The sequence below is a fragment of the Solanum verrucosum genome, unplaced genomic scaffold (genome assembly GCF_900185275.1).
Source record: "Solanum verrucosum unplaced genomic scaffold, falcon-dt-bn FXZP01000022.1, whole genome shotgun sequence".
Classification (NCBI taxonomy): domain Eukaryota; kingdom Viridiplantae; phylum Streptophyta; class Magnoliopsida; order Solanales; family Solanaceae; genus Solanum; species Solanum verrucosum.
Genome location: NW_026020086.1, coordinates 4,268,311 through 4,289,770, shown reverse-complemented (window position 1 = coordinate 4,289,770; position 21,460 = coordinate 4,268,311). Strand labels below are relative to the sequence as shown.

The 21,460-nt window shown below is 33.4% G+C and overlaps 3 protein-coding genes and 2 non-coding genes across 5 annotated transcripts; 3 read left to right on the top strand and 2 right to left on the bottom strand.

The window, feature by feature from the left end:
* Positions 1–1,354: 1,354 nt before the first annotated feature.
* On the bottom strand, positions 1,355–6,245 carry LOC125824313 (uncharacterized). The gene is made up of 4 exons (XM_049503662.1): positions 5,796–6,245; positions 3,900–3,953; positions 3,017–3,142; positions 1,355–1,845 (listed from the first exon to the last, which is right to left on the bottom strand). The coding sequence occupies exons 1-4, from the start codon at positions 6,180–6,182 to the stop codon at positions 1,660–1,662; spliced, it is 753 nt and encodes a 250-aa protein (XP_049359619.1). The 5' UTR covers positions 6,183–6,245; the 3' UTR covers positions 1,355–1,659.
* Positions 1,535–1,667, top strand: LOC125824741 (U6atac minor spliceosomal RNA). Its single transcript, XR_007442808.1, has one exon. It is a non-coding gene; the product is annotated as a U6atac minor spliceosomal RNA (small nuclear RNA).
* A 3,032-nt stretch (positions 6,246–9,277) lies between the features above and the next one.
* Positions 9,278–12,896, top strand: LOC125824314 (eukaryotic translation initiation factor 5A-3). The gene is made up of 5 exons (XM_049503663.1): positions 9,278–9,518; positions 11,266–11,388; positions 11,492–11,548; positions 12,361–12,435; positions 12,612–12,896. Exons 1-5 carry the CDS (start codon positions 9,396–9,398, stop codon positions 12,714–12,716), a joined length of 483 nt encoding a protein of 160 aa, XP_049359620.1. The 5' UTR covers positions 9,278–9,395; the 3' UTR covers positions 12,717–12,896.
* Positions 12,897–14,388: 1,492 nt separating this feature from the next.
* Positions 14,389–14,461, top strand: TRNAE-CUC (transfer RNA glutamic acid (anticodon CUC)). The gene has a single exon. It is a non-coding gene; the product is annotated as a tRNA-Glu (tRNA).
* Positions 14,462–14,962: 501 nt separating this feature from the next.
* On the bottom strand, positions 14,963–18,931 carry LOC125824310 (APO protein 2, chloroplastic). The gene is made up of 4 exons (XM_049503660.1): positions 18,801–18,931; positions 17,740–17,875; positions 16,224–16,570; positions 14,963–15,949 (listed from the first exon to the last, which is right to left on the bottom strand). Exons 2-4 carry the CDS (start codon positions 17,872–17,874, stop codon positions 15,121–15,123), a joined length of 1,311 nt encoding a protein of 436 aa, XP_049359617.1. The 5' UTR covers position 17,875; positions 18,801–18,931; the 3' UTR covers positions 14,963–15,120.
* Between the last annotated feature and the right edge of the window lie 2,529 nt (positions 18,932–21,460).

Sequence of the window (21,460 nt, the reverse complement as noted above, 5' to 3'; positions counted from 1 at the left end):
AAACAAATGTGTGAGTACTAGATACTAGCAAGATACTTTCTCTGTCCCTAATTACTTGTTCATTTTTCCTTTTATAGTTGTCCCTAATTACTTTTACATTTTGACAAATCAAGAAAGGATAAAAAATTTTTTACCTATTATACCCTTAATTAATCTTAAATTTTAATTCATTCACTTCATAATTAATAGAATTAAAATGATAAACTCACTATGTTAATAATTATTTTCTTAATAAATATGTCATTTTAAAAGTGGACGAGTAATTGGGGACCGAGAAAGTATGTCCTTACAACATACTGTAGTAAGTCACAACCAACATAATCAGTAATGTCATGATCTTGGAATCTTGAAAAAGTTACCTGTCACAAATGTAGGTACATTAATGGAGTATAATAATAATTCAATATTTTGAAGACATGCATGACAGCTTGGTCACTATTAGTACTAATTTATTAGTATAATTGTTAGTATTTCATTGGTTTGGTTTTGGAGCATGTCTGAAAAATTTCTGACTCAATGTACTGAAGGATGGAAAACACTGACACCCATAAGCACTCTGTACTACTTTTCCGTCTCAAAATATTTATCGTATTTTTTTACTTACTTCTCTCTTAAGTAAATATTTTCTCTATTCCTAATTACTTGTTCAATTTTTCTTTTTATTTATTTCTTTTTACTTGTCTATTTTGACAAATCAAGAAAGAATAAACTTTTTTTACCTACTAAATCTGAATCGTGCACTACATTACTGATTCACGGATGGCGTTTCAAGCTAGATTTTCTTCATATTCGAGGCTCGAACTTGAGACCACTAGTTAAGGGTGAATCAGAAAAGGTATTGAATGTTCAAGCCAGCTGCAGGAGATATGGCTTGTAGTATTTAATATTTGGCCCTTTTTTTCTTGCTATAATTATGGCTGAAGTTCATCAGTAACCACTTTTTGGACCGCTATTTAAAATATATCTAACATCAGCAAAGTATTTCAAGTTTAGCTACAATTATTTCTTGAAGTTTGATTTAAAAAAAAATAAAATACAAGACATAAATGTTTACTTGTTTAACTTTATACAAATTTAAATGTCTATTTATGCACATAAAAAGTCAAAAGACATAAATGTCAGTTAAACTCATATTCAAGGGTATTATGTGTAACTTTTTTTTTTTACCCTCCCTAGGAGCTCCCACCCCTTTTGTTCCCTTGGTGACTTAAACTCGCAACCTTCAGGTTGGAAGTGAGGGGTGCTTACCATCCGAGCAACTCCCTCTCGTCGGTATTATATGTAACTTATTTGACCCCATTATACTTTTTCTCATCAACAGAATTACAGAATGAGTTGATAGTCTCCAAAATCATACATCATTAGTAGAATGCAGCTACTATAGTTTCCATTCCAAATGTATATATTAAAGTTTCACAAACTAACCAGTAAAGTTGTAATCACTAACAGGGAAGAGCAAAAAAATAAATACATTGAAGGGGGGAGAAAAAGTGAAAAATAAAATGATAGCATTATACAACATTCTACTGTTTCTGTGTTCATAGAAAGGACAGATGATTGGCATCACAGGTGACAGGGATGGGAATAGCCTTCGGGTTTTACCTGTCATCATACAATATTCTACTCTTTCGTATGACGTTCATGCTTTCCGGTGTATACCTATTTTTCTTCAAACTCAACATCAATAATATCTGGTTGGGATTTTGAAGGACTGGTACCACCTCGACTGCCTCTAGAAAAGAAGTCGTCTCCTTTCGGCTGCCACACAACATTTCCACAGTTGGCACAGCGAACCGTTGAATTCTTGTTTCCAATAAATTGCCTCCTACAAGATGGGCACTGACCCTGCACGGATAAACAAGACGTGTGACAATGGGCTGAAAGCTGCAAACTAGTCATCGTAGCAACACAGCATTTTCTCACAATGTAGCTCATAAGCATAGAATTAAGATTCAAGAATGTGCCAATTATCTGTATGTAACAGTGTTATCGAAGGTGCATTTAAGCCCTAAAGAGAGGCACAAAACATGTTGATCATCAAGGCTATATGGCATACTTTCCCTTGCTAATGAACGTAAACCTGAAGAGGCGACACTAAATCATTGATGTTTCATTTTATCATAACTTTTTCAATTTGTTTGTCCATATATTTGTTAGAGAATTTTTTATTATAAATATTTGTATTTTTTTCTCTATTACCCCCTTTTTTCACTAAAGCCCGTGTTTTGTTTGTGCTTAAAATGGGCCTTAGAATTTTTTTGCGTTTTACGCTTTTCACAACACTGGTATGTAGTGGAGGAAGATGTAGGAGGCAGCCACAACTTAGCACTTCTTCCTCCTATAAGAAAATCCCACTTGTTGTGTTCTGCTGCTAATTGCTATATAAGCCTTTTCCCTTGTAGAACATTCAAAATGAACAAATACAGTCTAATGATGGTAACACACTTATTACTCCCTCCGTTCAAATTTTTTGTCTTATTTTTCTTTTATAGTCCATTTCAAAAAGAATGTCTCTATCCTTTTTTATGGCAATTCTTTAATTCAACTTTTCATGTGACATGTTTAACACCACAAGATTAAAGAGTATTTTGGTACATTTTACATATTTTTAGATTAAAGTTACAGAAAGTATCCCATTTTCTTCCCCTTATCAATTGTGGGATTGAACCGCCAAAACACTCGACTCAACGTAATAATACAACACCCGCCCACCCCACACACAAAAAGGCATAAACATCATATCAGGCTTATATAACACTTCGAATATAAGCTTATCATGTCATGACATCAACTCGTCAATTAGCTTAAGAGGCAACTACCAAAAGAATAATGTCCAAGCCAAAGATCCATTTAAAATTTTACTACACTGCCTCTTTCTCCAAAACCTGAATTATTTTTATTATTAATTGAGGAGTTGGATCAACCAGTAATGTTACTTAATAAAACTCAGTCAAAACAACAGTTCAATTCATACATAATTACTTCTAAGCACAAGGGTATTGAGAAATAAAGTTACCTTGACGACTAGATTGTTGGCAACAACCCCAATAAGAAGAGGTCCAGCAAATGGTAGAACCCATGTTGCAATTATCAGAATTCGAAATAGCCAACCCGATAGAGCAAACCACAGAAAGAATATTGTCTGCAAACAACACATAAGACTCAGATTTTGAGCAAGATAAAAGACTTGGATTTAGAACAAGGTAACTTCGGAGATATTACGATATGTTGAAAAAAGGCTCCTAGAAGCTTCAAATACATATGACTACCTTAAAATATAGAATAGAAAATATCCAAGCTCATGATGATAAGATCTGTAGAAGTATATCTGCCAATAACCCACAGCCCAAGATAGAAAAATTGGAGAAGGATGTATGACCAGTTAGTATGAACTGAAATGCAATTAGATACCAACTCATAGCAATTTTTCTAATGACTTTTACAACAGAATTGTGGCATTCGGAACTGTACTCTGAACTAGCAACTGCATTTGCAATGATTCAAAGGGTATATGAAAAGGTTGAAATATACTACAATGATCAAGCAGCCACAGCATATTGAGAACAACTTACATTATATGAAATCAGAATATCGAGCTTTATACCAACTTTACTACTAGAGTAAATGAAACTTCTATGACAGGAAGTGTTGTTCCTATTCTCACGTCCATAGAAGAAAAAGTAAACAAATCCCATATACTTAACACTTCTATGATCCTTCTCCACCTCATAAGAGGACAGAACAAATGAAATTCAGCTCATCAATTTCCCCAGCACAACTTGCAAATGTATCTAAATTCTCATAAGTCATAAGAAATCAATGACATGTGGTCTAAGGTATTTAAGAACTGTGCTATAAGTTCACATGGCATGTGTCTTCGAAAAACAAATAACACTTACAGCAGCACTTCTTCCCAGCGGAGTATCCATAAAATCATTCAACTGCTTCCTATACTGCAGCAGCAACAGAAAAAACAATTAGCATGATGCTCACTGGCAGGAGCAAAAGAAATCCCATAACAAACTTGAAAACACCAACTTAAATCAACTAACTTATACGTTTTAGCTGAAATAGAAAAAACAAGTTGACCTAATTCACATGAAACTAACTCATAGGATGGATAAGAATCCATAATACAACAACAACATACCCAGTGAAATTCCACTAAGTAGGGTATGGGGAGGATATAGTGTATGCACACCTTACCACTACCTTGTGGAGATAGAGAGGTTGGTTTTGAAAGACCCTTGGCTCAAGTGCATCAAACCAAAAATCCATAATGAACTTTACGAATCAATTAACTAATCGCTGAAACCATAAACCTGATTGGCATGAAGAAGAGTCCGGCATGGAAGTAAAAGATCCAGAACATACTCTATGGCACTAAATCAACTAACTAATTGGAAGGATATTAGTACTATATTATATCTATAACATGTTGGAAAATCCAGAGCTTTTACTCTCTATCCCATAGTTTCAGTACTAATAGCTTTTTGAAAAAATCCACGATTAATTGGGGAAACTCAAGGTGATCTATGCCCGAAGGGTTATACAAGGATGAGTTGGCATATCCCATGGGATTAGCTATTCCACTTTCTATATGGGATAGCTGGGATAGCCAATCCACCATTTTAGTACATTCCATGGGATTGTTATCCCTTCACCCACAAACCAAATGTGAGATAAAATAATCCCACATTTTATCCCATGATTCTTATGTCTTACCCCACCAACCAAACAAACCCCAATAATAGATGCGTCCTTCCCAAAAAAAAATAACCTTCTGGACCATTTCTGGATTTGTGCATCTCATCCTTGCACAATCTTCTATTTATTACTCCTTCCGTCCCAAATTATTTGTAAAGTTTCGCTTCTCGAGACTCGAGAGTCAAACAATTTGAACTTTGACCAACATTTTTAAATGTATTTTTTCATCAAATTGACATGAGAAAAGGCGCTACATGTTATAATTTTCGTATAGTTTTTATAGTATCTAAATTTTCATTGTAAAAAATGGAGTTGATCTTGATACAACCTTAGGAGAACCACACCCTAAAAGCTAGCTATTGAGGTGGGAGAACCTAAGGAAATATAAGCCCCACCACATCAATTCCCCATTTAACCGCCTTGGGATAATCTCATAACAAACCATCACGCTCGACGTCTGCACGCTATACATTGTTAGCCCCAGCCGAACACTACCCTACCGGCATCACCATCCAAGACACGATGGTCCCAGAGGGTGGTAGGTGACTCGAACACCATTAATACAACCTCAAGAGAACCACACCCCAAAAGCTAGTTATTGAGAGAACCTAAGGCAATATAAGCTCCACGTCAGCTCCTCATTTAACCAATGAGGAACTCAAAGTCCAATTCCTTGCAATAATATTATAACAAACCACCAGGCTCGGCAGCTGTGTGTGGTGACTCTGACACCATTAATACAACCACAGGAGAACGGAGAACCACACACCAAAAGCTAGTTACTGAGAGAGCCTAAGGCAATATAATCCCCACGTCAGCTCCACACCCATTTAACCGACGTTGGACTCAAGTGTTATTCCTTGCAATAATATCATAACAATCTAATCCAATTTAGCTTCGAAGATTAGTTAAATTGAGCACAGAGAGAGTACTATCACAACAGTAATATCATAACAATCTAATCTAATTCAGCTCCGAAGATTAATCAAATTGAGCACACAAAGAGAGTACTATTCTCCGCATACAATACAATCAAACTAAACTTACTATTAGTAAATAGAAAGGAGCAATAGGATAAGCAAACAAACCCTAGGCAAATTTGATCTAAAATCAAGAGAAAAAGTACGCCACTTCCGAGTAATCTCAAATTCACGGTCAATTTCTCTAGCACGATCAGCAGCAGACTGTGCAACATCTGATGCTTTCCTTGAAACATCATATCTCCTATCAACACGCTCCGCAGTCTTCTTCGCTTCATATAAAAACTGTTCAAAACCATCGTTGGCATTCCTCCACACATCTTTCCATGCTTCACCGGATCTAACTCGTTTAGCGAATCCATCAAAATCACTCCGCCTGAAAGCATGTGCATAAGTAACTTGCCGAATAGGTAGGACTACCTTTGTTGTTGTTCGGTTAGTAAAACGTAGGGTTTTAGTAGGGTTTAAGGGATGCCATGGTAGGCTTATCGCCATAATCGCCTGAAAAATTGAAGCTTTTTTTCGTTTTCGGTTTCAGTGGTAGGCGATTGAATTTTCTGGTGGACAAAAGTTTGAGGAAATTTTAATTTAGCCCTTGTATTCTTGAGAAAATGATAAAAATGGTCCCTCATGTTTGATGGTAGGTTCAAATTAGTACCTTTAAGTCTATGAACTTTATAATTTTAATCTTTTTAAGTTTGTCAAAAATTACTAGTCCCTCTATCCAAATTTATGTGGGATTTTATTTTTTGAGAGTCAAATAGTTTAAGCTTGATCGAAAATTTATGTATGGAATTTTCAAATTTTTTGAAATAAAATTTATATATTTGTAATCTATGTAAAAAGTATTATAAATTACAATAATTTACATTTTAAAATATATGAAAATATTTACAATTAAAGATAGATTTGTTTGAATTTTAAAATTTTGAAATGTGTTACGTAAATTAAAATGGGTAGAGTAATATTTTTAGTCTATGTCAAATATTTATTGAACATTATATATTAGATTTGATGGGAACATTAGCATAAAGGAAATTAGCAGAAACTAACATTTAGAGGTTCGAATTTTGTAGTTTCTGTTATTTTTTATTTACTTATTGGAGTTTTATGTAAATTTTTGCTAAATTTTTTTTTATAGCTTTGTAGGAATTTCTCACAATTTTGTATTGTGTATTTTGAAATTTGATAGGATTTAATGTATTTAGAGTTTATAATTTAAGGAAATAAAGTTGTATTTGAAGCGGGTAAATGAAATGGAGGTTTAAATTTGGAGTGTTGTGTAACAAGAATGTGTCACCGAGACTTAAAAGTAAATTTTATATAGTGATGGTGCTCCCAATAAAATTGGATCGTATATTATAGGGACAATTCAGAGGTGGTGCTTTCGATAAAATTTTCTTCATTCTCAGAGTTCGAATTCGAATAGTTAATTAAACGTAAAACAATTTCATCACTGCACCACCTGGTCGATGATTTGATATGTTAGCATCTGTATGTGGACTAGTTCTGTCCATTCACTAGAGGCATCTCATTCCTTCTCCAATAGTCATAAAAATAAATAATTAAATAAATGTTGTCAATTTCAAGATTCTTTTTTTTTTTCAATTAACCAAAAAAAAAAAAGAATTAGTGAAAGATGTCCATCATTTGGATATATAAAATATTAGCTATAGTTTTGTAATTATTTTTTCGTCGTTTGTACTTTGTACCACATTGATGGTTTATCTAATTTAATAAACAATCTCAATTCGTAAAATAATCTCTTAATATTTAATTAACTATACAAAGTAGTAACTAAATTTAGAATTTCAAATTATTATTAGTAAAATTAGTTTATTAAAATACATCCCTAATAAAACTTGTTAAGAATTATACTGAAATAGCTTTACGTATTCTATTTCGCATACCAAATAATCTCTTAATGTATAATTAACTATACAAATTAGTAATCAAATTTAGAATTTCAAAATATTATTAGTAAAATTAGTTTATTAAAATACATTCCTAATAAAATTTCGTTAAGAATTATATTTTATGAGTCAAGAAAAATAAATCGGTGAACTAATTATCTCATTCTTTAAGACAAATAAGGTAATTATTGTAACATTAAATTCTTAAATGGTTAGAGAAAGTCAAAGATATAAAATTAAATGTGATGGTACAAAACATTAAAATATTCATATGTACCTTTCGACACGAATTTGGTCATAAAGTCATATTCACCTTTTTAATGGGACTCTGTTGTTCAAAGCAATATGGGACTTTTAGGGAAACTAGCACTTATAGTCCATGACATATTGATAAATTATGATTTAGAGTAATTTTGATGATATATGGTTAAATATATTTAATTTTCAACTAATTTATGGTATGTACAATTTACTCTTGGTCTAGTGGACTATAAATTTTCACAAATTTTAAGTTTCTCAAAGGTAAGCACTTTTGATTTTTGTTAAATATTTAACAAATTCTTACTGCTACATTTAATCAGAAAAGTGATGAAAAGATTAAGCAAAAATAATAGAATTTTTTGTCAAAATTTTTGAAACCGCATCATAAAAAAGATTACACCGAATATAATTAACGAAAATTGCAGTAGACTCCGAAATAAATAAAAAATAGTACAAACTATAAAATTGTACTTTCAAATGCAAGTTTGCGTTGATATTTTTTTATAATTACCGATCAAACTTAACAATCGTAGTTTGATAAGTATATTGGGTTTTTAATTCAAGAAAATGTGTAGATCGACAAATTCACACACCGTTTTGGTGAAGATGACTAAATAGAGGCTCATTGTTAGAGTCTTGTATGACAATAATGTAGCACCAAAGTTTAAATATAAGTTTTACATAATGGTGCTTAGATCGACTATATTGTATGTGAAGGATGTTGGCCTAATCAGAACTTTCATGTTCAAAGGATAAGAATAGCGGAAATGAGGATGTTGAAGTATTGTGAGAAGGATAGATGTAGATACTCCAATGAGGAGGTGTGACTAGTTTGTTATAGTGTGATTAAGAGGTGTAGGGATAGGGGAAAGAAGCATTGAGGAGAGGCGATAAACATGACATGATATATCTCCAGCTTACCGAGGACATGATATTGGATAAGAAGTTATTAAGATTACAAATTAGAGTTGAAAGTTAGTAAATAGTTGAGCATTGTGCCGTTGTTTAGGGAAATAGGTTTCTCCTTGCATACTAATAGTATTAGCACTATTATCATAATCTTTGGCCTCTCAATTCTCTTTATGTTGCTTAAGCATATTTCTCGTATTATTTGTGATGTCTTCACTAATGTTTTCTCCTTTTAAATCTGTTTTGATATGGATTACTTGACTCAAGTAAGGTCTTCTACACTCTACTCTTCGTAAAACTCACATGTGAGATTACATTGAATATGTAATTGTTATTGTTGAAGATAAAAAAGAGCTCATTTTTTAATAATTTTAAAGAACCAAAATTACTTATATACAAATACTTAGGGACTATATTGAACATCACGTAAAAACAAGGGACTATTTTTGTCATTTTTTCTATGCAAAAGAGGGTTACATTTTTTTTCTTCCCTGAATAAAACAAGCTTTCACCTCTGTTGTGTTTGGGTCCTCAAATTTTGTGTTAGTCCTTTTTGCTCTTTCCCCCAGATAGCAGAAGAATCCTAGAGAGAGAGAGAGAGAAAGGGAATCCTAGAGAGAGAAGCATGTCGGACGAAGAACACCATTTTGAGTCAAAGGCAGATGCTGGTGCCTCAAAAACTTACCCACAGCAAGCTGGAACCATCCGTAAGAATGGTTACATCGTTATCAAAGGCCGTCCCTGCAAGGTCTTTTTTCTTGCTAGTAGTTCATATTTATGATTTTTTATGAATTGGGTGTGTGTAAAAATCAGATCTTTATGAACCCTTTTGCTTGTTTTGTTGTATAAAAAAGTTTCACTTTGCTAGTAGTTCATATTTTATGAATCTTTATGTGTTTTTATGAATTGAGTGTGTGTTAAAATCAGATCTTGATGAACCCTTTTGTCTGTTTTTGTTTGTGTATTAAAAAGTTTCACCTTGCTAGTAGTTCATATTTTATGAATTGGGTGTGTGTAAAAATCAGATGTTGATGAACCCTTTTGCCTTCTTTTTTTTTCTGAATCTGATTGGTCAGATTTTCATTCTGGATCTTATTACAGCTTTATTTTTTTAGATGTATTTGCTGATTGAAGAAAAATGGTGTGCTTATTTTATTAAGCTGCAAATCTGAACTTGTATTGGTGATTGATTAGTGTTATTACTCCCTAAGTTTCTAATTTATGTGATTGGTGTTTGACCAGGCATGGAGTTTATGGAGTTTGCACCTGTTTGGCCATAGATTTTAGTAAAATAAACTTGTAATAATCCGTCTACTTTTACTTGTTCACTCTACTAAAAAATGATGTCCACTCTAACTTGTCCAGTTTAGAAAATCGAAGCCGTCCCTGCAAGGTTTTTTGGTTTTATGATTTCACCTTGCTAGTAGTTCATATTTTATGAATCTTTATGGGGTTCTATGAATTGGGTGTGTGTAAAAATCAGATTTTGCTGAGCCCTTTTGCCTGTCTTTTTTGTATGCTACAATCTTTCACCTTGCTAGCAGTTCATATTTTATGAATCTCTTTATGGGGTTTTATGAATTAGGGGTGTGTAAAAGTCAGATCTTGATGAACCCGTTTGGCCCCTTCTATTTCATATATTTGTGCCTGTGAAGAGGCGGATCCAGGATTTAAGTTTTATGTGTTCAACCTTGAAGATTCTTAGTTATGGATTCATATCTACTATTTGTTGCAAATTTCATAGATTTTTTCACATAAATTTATCATCGCAAAGGAAATACTGGTTCAGATGAATCCAGTATGGGACTCTGCCTCTGCCAGCCTGTGATGTTTTCTGCATCTGATTGGTCAGAGTTTCTTCTGGATCGTCCTTTTGTTGATTGTTAGATCTATTTACTGGTAGAAGAAAAAGGGTGTCTTTAAGCTAATTGACTAGATTTAGAACTTTTTTAAGAAAAAGGGACAATTTTTTCAAGGGAGTCTTGGCATTTCTAGTGCTGGATATAGCCAAGTGGAGCAAGGCAGTTGATCGGAACTCAAATTTATTATCTGCTGAACACATTGAATCCCTTGCTCTCAAGATAATAAACTTTCTCTGTCCGATGACTCTTTGTAATGTATATATACCATTTGTTCATTCAAATACCATCCTAATAATGAATCATGGCTTTGCCTGAACTTGGAACTGCCTCGCATTGTCTGGAGAAGGTTGTCAAAGAGGATATAATATCTCAATATTTCTCATGCTCCTAGGTGATAATGGACCTTCCGGCAATATACAAGCTGAATGGTCTAATTACGGAAGATATTCAGGGTTTAAAGTTCATGAAAAAAGACTAACAAGATAGTATAGCAGTATTAACAAGTCTTGAGTTATTTGTAATTTTGTTTTTATTCTTTTCGTTGCAACCTTGTATATTCATTTACTGGTCTAGTTTTGGATGCATGGCTCTTCAAAGAAGGTTCTTGAGTTTTATTATGATAATCTTGAGCAGGTTGTTGAGGTCTCCACTTCAAAAACTGGAAAGCATGGACATGCTAAATGTCACTTTGTGGCAATTGACATTTTCAATGGAAAGAAACTCGAAGATATCGTTCCATCCTCCCACAATTGTGACGTAATGAAGTGTTTCTTTGCCGTCTTTTTGTTTCTACTGTTGTATGTTTGGTTTACCAGCAATGGAAGTTTCATTTTTTCTGTTTTGTACATGTTTTTCTCAGGTGCCACATGTCAACCGTACCGACTATCAGCTGATTGACATCTCTGAAGATGGTTTTGTAAGTTTTCTTTTACCACTTATGTGAAGTGGAACAGTCGCTCTACTCTACCTGGAGCTAAAAGAGAAAAACTAAACATGACCACATTGTTTTTTATGACCGAGATTTTATGGCAGACCGGTTTAGATGAATATCAACAACTGAGATTTCTTGAGTTTTTAATCCACTTGTTTTTGCATAAGGTTCAGTTTTTATTTTGAGCGTAATCCAAATGATGCGTCTATGGTGGGTTCTATTCCTTTCTTCCTTGTAATACACACACACTCATATGCATAGACACACAAATGCTTCGTTTTCTTGAAAGCCACCAATTAAGTTATTTATTGCAAATTATGTCAGCAAAATAAACAGAGACCTTAACTAAGTTTCTATAACATATATTGTAGTACGTCAAAAGTATTTTATAGGCTTCATCTATGTTGCTCAGACTCTCCAAAAATGTTGCCGCACTACTTTTGGAAGTCCGAGCAACATAGGTCTTCATTTGGTTAGCCTTTTGGTTAATCATTTTTTTCACAATGAAAACTTCAATCTTCATCATTTTCTTAAGCTCAAAATGGTATGGTGAAACTGGTTGATATCACATTATGTTAGTGTGTGCAAAGAAGAAATTACGAAATGATACTTTTTTAGGTGTTAGTAAGATCAAATTGATTAATGGCAGGCAAGTGATAGTAGAAAATAACTTGAATATCAAAGTGAGGCAATATTTTTTTTTGTCATGTTCCTATCCCTTGAAGTTCTGTTTTCAAAGCTAGAGGTTTCTTTGGCTGATTCTTTCTTGTGGCAATTTGTTCGTTTTGTTTTCTTAGGTCTCCCTTCTTACTGAAAGTGGAAACACCAAGGATGACCTCCGGCTTCCCACCGATGAAAGTCTGCTGAAGCAGGTATGAACTTTGGACAACAAGGGAAAGAACGTTCCTAATATCTTATCGTACAGTATCAAAGGGAATAATGACTTCTTGAACTTACCGGCGCAAGTCATTTTTCTTACAACTATATCTTATCGTACAGTATCAAAGGCATTCCCAGTGGCTGAGCTTTTTTGTTTTACCTTACGTAGGTTAAAGAGGGGTTCCAGGAAGGAAAGGATCTTGTGGTGTCTGTTATGTCTGCGATGGGCGAAGAGCAGATTAATGCCATTAAGGATATTGGTACCAAGAATTAGTTGTGCCGCGACATCATAAAATCACTGCCAAAGCTATAAGACATTATTATATTCTAATGTGGTACTTTGATATCACTAGATTATAATCTCTGTTATTTGCACTGTTGAAAACAAAAGAAAGAAAACTGCTGCTATGGCTAGAGAAAGTATTGGCTTTGAGCTTTTGACAGCACAGTTGAAGTGAAAATCCTACTTTTATTTATAAAAAATACTGCTGCTTTTATGTTTTGCATAACCTGCCTGCATCCATTTCTTCTTTGGATTGTTTATTGTTTCTCATTAAGAAATAAAGCTTGTTTCTTTGAGACAGAGGCTCTATCGGGAACAACCTCTTTATTTCTGAGATAGGAGTAAGGTTTGTGTACACTTTACCTTCTCCAGACTCCACTTTATAGGACTACACTATGTGTGTTACTATGTGTATTGTTGTACTAAGAAATCAAGCTTTTTTTTAAGCAGAGGATTTATCGGAAACTAACCTATTTGGGGTAGGGGTAAGGTTTTTATATACTCTACCCTCCTTAGACTCTCTGCGGGACTTTACTAGGTATGTTGTCGATGTATTAAGAAATTAGGCTTGTTTTCTTGAGCTATAGGGGTAAGGTCTGCGCATATTCTTTCCTTTGTAGGCTCTACTTTGTGTGATTATGCTGTGTATATTGTTGTACTAAGAAATTAGGCTTGTAACAATTTGATTGCATATTTTAATAAATCACGATGACTTAAATGGTCTACGTCCTATAGTCCTTTAGGCAAAGAAAATGTCCTTTAAACAAAATTTCTTATCATTTCATGTCTCGGTAGATGGAGTAGATGGAGTTACCTAGTATTTGTATATGTCGAGGGAGAAAATAGTTGTAGAGCTAAGTTCAATGGGATAGATTCATTTGAATCTATTTATTAAAAAATTATGAATATGTACGAAGGTAAAAATAATTTATTGTTTGTATTTATACTAGTTTTTGAATCTCCTCAACCCAATGGGAAAAATAAATGGGATATTCTTGCACTTTTTTCTTTTAGAAATCCCTGCTAGCGAGTTGCGAAGCTAGAAAGTTTATTGGAGATTCAAGATTTAATATATATATATATATATATATATATATATATATATATATATAAAGAAAATATTTTGGGTTATTTACCTTATATATTACTATGACGAAAAGTGTTTAATTGTCAAGCCTTAGCTACAAATTGATGGCGTGTTTGATGATATTTCACATTCACTGACTTAAAATCTTGAACGTCGACTATTATTGAACACCTTTGGAGACAAATAACAATCTATACATCTTATAAAAAGTTTTATTTTAATGTAATTTGTCTGAACTTTTCATTACAACATTGTGGGTTTCTAAATGAATTGGGTATTAAAATTAGAAGAGGATCATTTGATTTTGAACTTGCCACATGTCATTTCGTCAAAATTAAGGGCAAATTTGTGTTAAGTGTATTGGGAGGTTTATATTTGGACCAAAAGTATAACAATGATGATATATTTATACTAAAAATATTACGATAGATATATTTAAACTATTTTTTAATGGTAAAAGGGTATATTTGACCTTTATTCCGTTGCGTTTTTGCCAGCTGATTCAATTTTTTGTTTGGACTACATACATGACTATTATTGTAATAAATAAGTTTTAGGTTAATTCAAGAACGTAAATCCGTTGTAGTCTAGTTGGTTAGGATACTCGGCTCTCACCCGAGAGACCCGGGTTCAAGTCCCGGCAACGGAATCTTTTTTTCTTTTTATAACCGTGAATCGACCACTAGCTCACGTCCTTTGAATGCATTTTCTTCTCTATTTAATTTTTCAAAAGCTGCATGTTTATAGTTTGATTAAATTCATGTTCTTCACAACTAAAAGAAAAACCAAGAAAATAGAAGAGTATCAAACAATCATTTTTTGCTTCTTACCAATAATAATAATATAATAAATAGTAAAAATCATCACAACCAGCCATTCCTCATATATATCTCTACCAAAAGGGAGATGTCCAAAGTAACTCATTAAGGAAAACTCGATATTTATATCAAATCAATAAGTAATGTCCTAATTTGTTAGCGATTATTTTAACTTTGTACTTCTATTTATCGTATTGGTTGGATTCAAAGCTGGTGTTAAAGGGTACGAATAAACTTACTATACCTCAAGTACTAACCTCAAAAATGGACAAGTTTCTTCGATTAGGAACAGATACAAGATTCGTCACTATAAAAAAGGATAATGGTAACCCTACCTTTAACTACTATATTTATGAATTTCAGAGTAATAGAAATACATGTCCTATCGAGACAAAATTTGGAACTTGCTATTTTCCTTCATATAGTTGGTTTTCAATCTTTAGGATAAATACATTACATCATTGCTCTTATACATTCCAACCACTATCAATCAAACAACCATTTCTGCTTCTTTGATACTGTTAGGAATCCCCACATCAAACCTCATAGTTGGCTTATATTGCTCAGGGACTTCAGCACCAGCCTGTACACATATTTCTACCACTGCAGGAGCTTGTCCATAGAAGCTCCGAAGCTCTCGTTGCAACGGTTGAGTTACATCGGGTACATGCCACACGTATCTTGGTGGTATTAAGTCGTCTAGCACTGCTGTCTGCCAACCATGTTGCCCGTTTCGTTGTTGGTGCTTGTGAGCTCCACAGTTTTGTGCTTTGTGTCCACTTGGACCAACATGAACTTCTGGACAGTATCCACAAACTCTTACTGGATACATCTTTATCAGCTTATTGGCTCCGGCCCTCATTTTTTCCCACGCTACGAGTGTTTCTTCAGCTAGTAATATCGTTTCTTCAGTGCTTGATGGTGGTTCTACCTCTGGATCGGGTATCTCGGCTAGAATTGGAGGTTTTGGAGATTCTGGTTCGGGATCAGGCAATTCGCTTTCATCTGCATCAACAAATTCTTTTTTTCCGGTCCATATGATTGGCTTTCTTCTCCTTTTTGTAGGATATTCAGGTAAATCAACGCCTGCTTGGATACAAAGCTCCACTATTGCAGGGATTCGAGGGATAGAAAATCTCTCCTCATGTGTAATACGTTTCCCTAGGCGATCGTATAGATGGTAGGATTCAAGTGGCACTATTATGTCTTCAAGAACTGCCTTTCCCCACTCGTGATGTCCTTTACGTTGCGAAGCTTGTGATCCTCTACATGACTTGAACGGATGCCCAACAGGTCCCACATGGATTTCATTACACCACCTGCAAAATTGGCACATGTAACGTCAAAAGAGTAAAGATTTTGAAGCAGTCATAACTGAGCAGTAAACTTTCTCATACAAGTAAAAATCACGCTTCTTTGAATTATCATTGAATATGAGCTAGAACTTCTGGAAGCATTACATACAGATTTAAGAATGATGATTAGTAGTTTGCTATTATAAAGCTTAAGGCACTGGAAAGAATTGCATTGAAGCGTAGTGCCTTTTGAAACACTAATCATTTACTAATAAGTCAAGATCAGGAAGAGAATTACTTGCAGCCATTAACAGTTACTACTTTCAAGAGCCGCTTAAGATTGTTAATCACTGTCATTCGTGAGTTGAACACATTGTACGCAGCAGGAACTAGACTTTTGATAACTAATCCGATCTTAGGTGGAGGCACACGTCTTTTAGGTAGTCGATTTTTCATTCTATCCCTGGCAGCTCTCCGTAGCTCCACAATAGGTATTGGGAAGGGCTTCTTCTCTTTTCTTGAATAGTAACGAGGCAAATCTGCATTTTGTGGATGATCACATCTAATACCAGCAGTTTGGACAGGACATAACTTCTCTGATGGCCTTCTAAGCTTCAATTCAAGTACCACCCCACTGCAAGTTTGCTGCAAACAGGTTCAGACACGAGTTTTATTTCAAAAATAAGAGAAGGATAGAGTATATCAACTCATAAACAAATCCTTTCACCCTCTCATTGCAGAAGAAAAGACTCATGATTTGACATAAACCAATGGTTCACCAACAGGCCAGTTATATGAAAGAAAAGGAAAAAAGATCCAAGTGAGGGAACGATTATCAATATCACCCGCTAGAGTTACATGACAGCTAAAGCAGGATAGGAACACACATAATAGCTAAAGCACTATACATCATTTACGGATCATAGCCAAAGTTATCTTTTGATCACCACACTGTACCTATTACGGTTGACTCATGACTTCCAAACCACAAAACTATGAACATAAGGAGCTAGTACAATGTCTGTTCTGATGTAAAAAAAGAAAATTGTTTCTATCTCGAACAAACTTTAGTATCTATCTCGAATAATCTTGAACCAAAAGCATAAGATATGAGAATTACAAACACTTCACAAGCACTAATAGATACATTTCAGTGATTTCACAAACAAAGCTGATATCATGGTGGCAAATATTTACCTAAACAGTTAAAAAAAAGATACTTCAATCTAAAATATAATGGGATAATATAGTATGTTATCATAGTGAACTAGGCAACAATTTATAGATAAGGACAACGTGGTAATCTCTCAAATATGATGAATTTAACATCAATACAGAGCTTAACTACAGCCTAATCACCTCCATTACATTACAACCTCATTTTGTTTTGTTGTATACAAGAAAGTTGTTACATTCTATTTTATTACACCTACTCACCCTAGATCTTGGAAGGACCTTTCTATTGCCCCCTCCCCTTCAGAGTAGGTTGGGGCGCCTGGAATTAGAAAATTAGCCACTTCAATGTATGTGCTAGGATAAGAATCATTTTTTTTAAAACAAAAATGATGTACGGGGCTGATAAGTCTTTCAGACAAAACAATGTACTCACACTGTTTTCCGGGACATAACATTACAATAAAATTCCAAATTAAAACATTGCCACTAGAAAAACAAACAGTTCTTTAATCCCAACTCCGCCTCAATCCCAAGCTAGTTGAGGTCAGTTACATGAATCCTCACTATCTATTCAGTGGTAATAATGTGAAATAATAGTTTATTACTAAGCAATATAATGCAAGTTAGCATTGGCAAACCTTCAAAGAATCAAGTGAACTTAAATTCAGCTGGGGTTTGCATCTCAAAATTCTAAATTTAGGCGGTTGACTTCTCCCTTTGCTATGCACCGAAACTGTGGTAGTGAGTTGAGAGTGCAGACAGCCACAATCCATTCTGCAACCAGAAAGCTAGTTAGGCTCACATCTAATTCTTGTTAGGTGCAGGCATAGAGACAAATCACACTTGCTTTTGGAAATAACATGTTTTGCGTTTGTGTCATACCATTTCCGTTCATACATTTAACTTGACTTGGATAACTATAGAAGTATACATAAGTCTTGATGTTGTCTTTGCAAACACACTATTTTGTATGTACTATAACATATTAACATTCACGTCTAACTTTTAATCCTAGCATAGCTTACGATTACCAATGCAAATCCTCAAAATTTGTCTGAACTAAACTTGAACCAACTCGAGCTAGCCACAAATTAATTTGTAAAAGGGAGAGACTAAATGAAATAAAATCTAGCCCCCTAAACACACATGAGCTAAGTCATAATGCTCCCCCTTAAAGCAGAATACAAGCTTCAACAACTCATCAAGGCAAATTAAAATAGTAAACTACTCAATTATAGATAACTCATAACCCCATAACAAACCATGCAATAGGTAGCACCGTAGCAGATAGAGAGCACTAATTATAAAAATAGAGATAATGGTCAAAATCACACCTGAACTAACACTTTTTTTGCGAGTTTCACATCCAACAATCACCATCTATATATTAGAACACACCTAGTTAAGTAGATGGTGACAGCACAGGTAGGAAAAGGGAACAACAGAAATCTATACATTTTAATACACAAAATGAACTTTCCCTCTTCAAGATTATTTTTTTTTCATGTTAAACTGAATTTCAATCAAGATAACAAAACCCCACGAGCTAAATTTATCCAAATGCCTCAAAATCAGCCCAAAAATATTCATATCCCAATTAAATTATAGCTCCAAAAAATGGTGCTAAACCAAAGTAAAATACAACAAAAATGAAAAAAACTAAAATTGAAATTGCATTACGGGAAGTTTTGGATTTCACCTTAAATCACTTGGATGAATATTTCATCGGAATAGGCAAAGCTCAAATTGAAGCCAAAAATTTTGTGGAGCTTTGAAACTCCGCGAAGAAGAAGAAGAAGAGTACAGACTAGTATTACTGGATAACGTTCTCGCCTTTTAATGGGCTTGAAATTATAGTGTCCAATGGATTAATGGGCCTCTAGTTTAGGGTCTAATTACGTGTCTTTCCGTGAATTGTTGAAATTATTATTCGTGCTAGAGTTTGGTTCTCAGATACATATATAAATGTTCAAATATATATGATCAAAATTAAATGTAATTTGTCCCAGATACACTATATATTCATGTGGATTCGTATGTATTTGTCTCTCTCACAACTAGAACTAGTTTTTCAAAACAAAATTTCTCAATGTCTAAACTCCAAACACAACTTTAATTTTTATAGCAATAACTAATTAATGAAGTTAGTTTTTACAATAACTATAGGACTAATTAATAAGTATACAACTTTCATAACTATACAATATATATTTTTTGTTACATTATATTTTAGTTGGCCTCTCATTTTCTTTCTATTTTTGAGGAGTCTTTCTTTATTGAAAACCACTTAGAGTACTATGAAAAAGGTTAAGCCAAAAGTCTTCAACAAATCCTATTTTAATGCTCTCACAAAGAATTCAACCGAACAAATCCAATCCATTAAACATTTGTCAAATTTTTCACATTTCCACTATTTATACTGCTAAAAAAACACATCCAAAAGTCACTAAAAAAATCACTTTTAATTTCAACAATAAAAAAAAAAAAAAATTTAAAAAACTTACTCAAAACAAAAAATATGGTTGGACAAAAAAACATGAAGTCTGCCGGAGTAAGGGCGGCGCCACCATCAGGGCAGCCACACACCTCCATTAGGGCGCCCGGTATGGCGGCACCACCACCGTCAATGGGGCAACAAGTTTCCATGGCCGCGACAGCCGCGACCACAGGAAACCAAACGTCACCAAAATTGCCTTCACCAGCTAACATGAACACAGAAGTGCTCAACCAAACACGTAAGATGCCTTTTTGCCCGGCTAAAGCTGTCGTTGGCGGCCTTGCCATAGTAATGTCGATCGCGTATTTGACCTTGTATTCCAAGAAAAAGCCCGAGGCAAGTGCCATGGATGTTGCTAGAGTCGTCACAGGAACTTCTAATCCAGAACACACTCGTCCTCGTAACTAATTATATACACTAATAGTGTAATCATAAATTTTTACATTATCAATATACTTAAATTAGGTTCGTTGATACGTAATTGGTGTTACGTATTCAATTGTTTTTACTTTTATGTTACAAATTTCTTTTGGTTAGTCACGTGCATGTGTTTTTTTTTTCTCTCTTTAAAATACAAGGCAATATATAATTGCTTGGTGTATCGTGCATATGTCACGATTTATAATAGTGTATGTAGTATATACTAAAAAATAAATGATATTTACCATTAGAATTTGACTTACAATTTTGATTTTCTTTAATTTAAGTGCTAAAAAATGGTAGAGATAGCAAAAAGAATGGTGTTGGCAAAAAGTTTGGTTAAAGCATTTTTGTTGAATTTTATGATTTTAAATTTAAAATGCGTATAATATAATGTATCAAAATGTTTTTTTGAATCATTTTGTGTTAAACAAGTTATATGAAATATTACAGAATAACCAAATATAAATATATATATTTTTTTTAAATAAAAGAACATACTAAAAAAAGCAAGAAACTTAACTTATAAGAGATAAAGTTTATTTGAAACAACTTAAAAGCTACACATAAGAATGACCTTTTGGGGATATATGTGGGCTTAGTCCAAAACGCAATATGACACAATGTTAAAAATATTTAAAAGCTAGATAAGCTTGACAATCCATATCAAACTAATAATTTGTTGGAATAACCATAAAGATATTAAAAATTATATCGACATGATTATGAATGAGACTCAATTTACTATATTTATCATGTTAAAAATGACTTGAAGACGCACATAAATATGAAGAATCCTACTCTAGTCTTTGGTGGTTGTACAATTGTTAGCATAAGATAAGTGTCACCTCAGTTATTCAAAATAAAAATGTTTCATTTTACGTGACACCCCTATTTTTTAGTTCATTTTCAAAAGAAAGTAATTTTATTATAATTAAAAATTAACTTCAAAATTCTTATTTAATCCTTAATAAAATGACTTACAACAACATAAATATTTAAAAATTATTTTAAATTACAAATTTAAATGTTTATTCTTTTTAAATAATGTACCAAATCAAATAATGGCTCATAAATAAAAAGAAAGAGCTATATATTTTGATTCTATCTCTTAGGGCCCGTTTGGCCATGTGATATGGTATCATGATATGGAATCATGAGATGAAATTGAAGGTTTGTTTGGACATGCGATATGAAATTTTTGTGTTGTATATTTTCTCATAAACATAAAAGTCCATAAGTTGTAAAACTATTAAAATAGCCCCAATTGTTTATTCAATCTTATCAAATAAACAAAAATTATAAAATCGCACAATAAATTATTACAAAGTTATTTGTTCTTCAGTTAAATAATTGTTTCATCTAACTTTAATTTAATTAAAAAAAATTGAACATAATTGTACTTGATATGTTCATATCTCTCAACTACTCTTACAAATAAC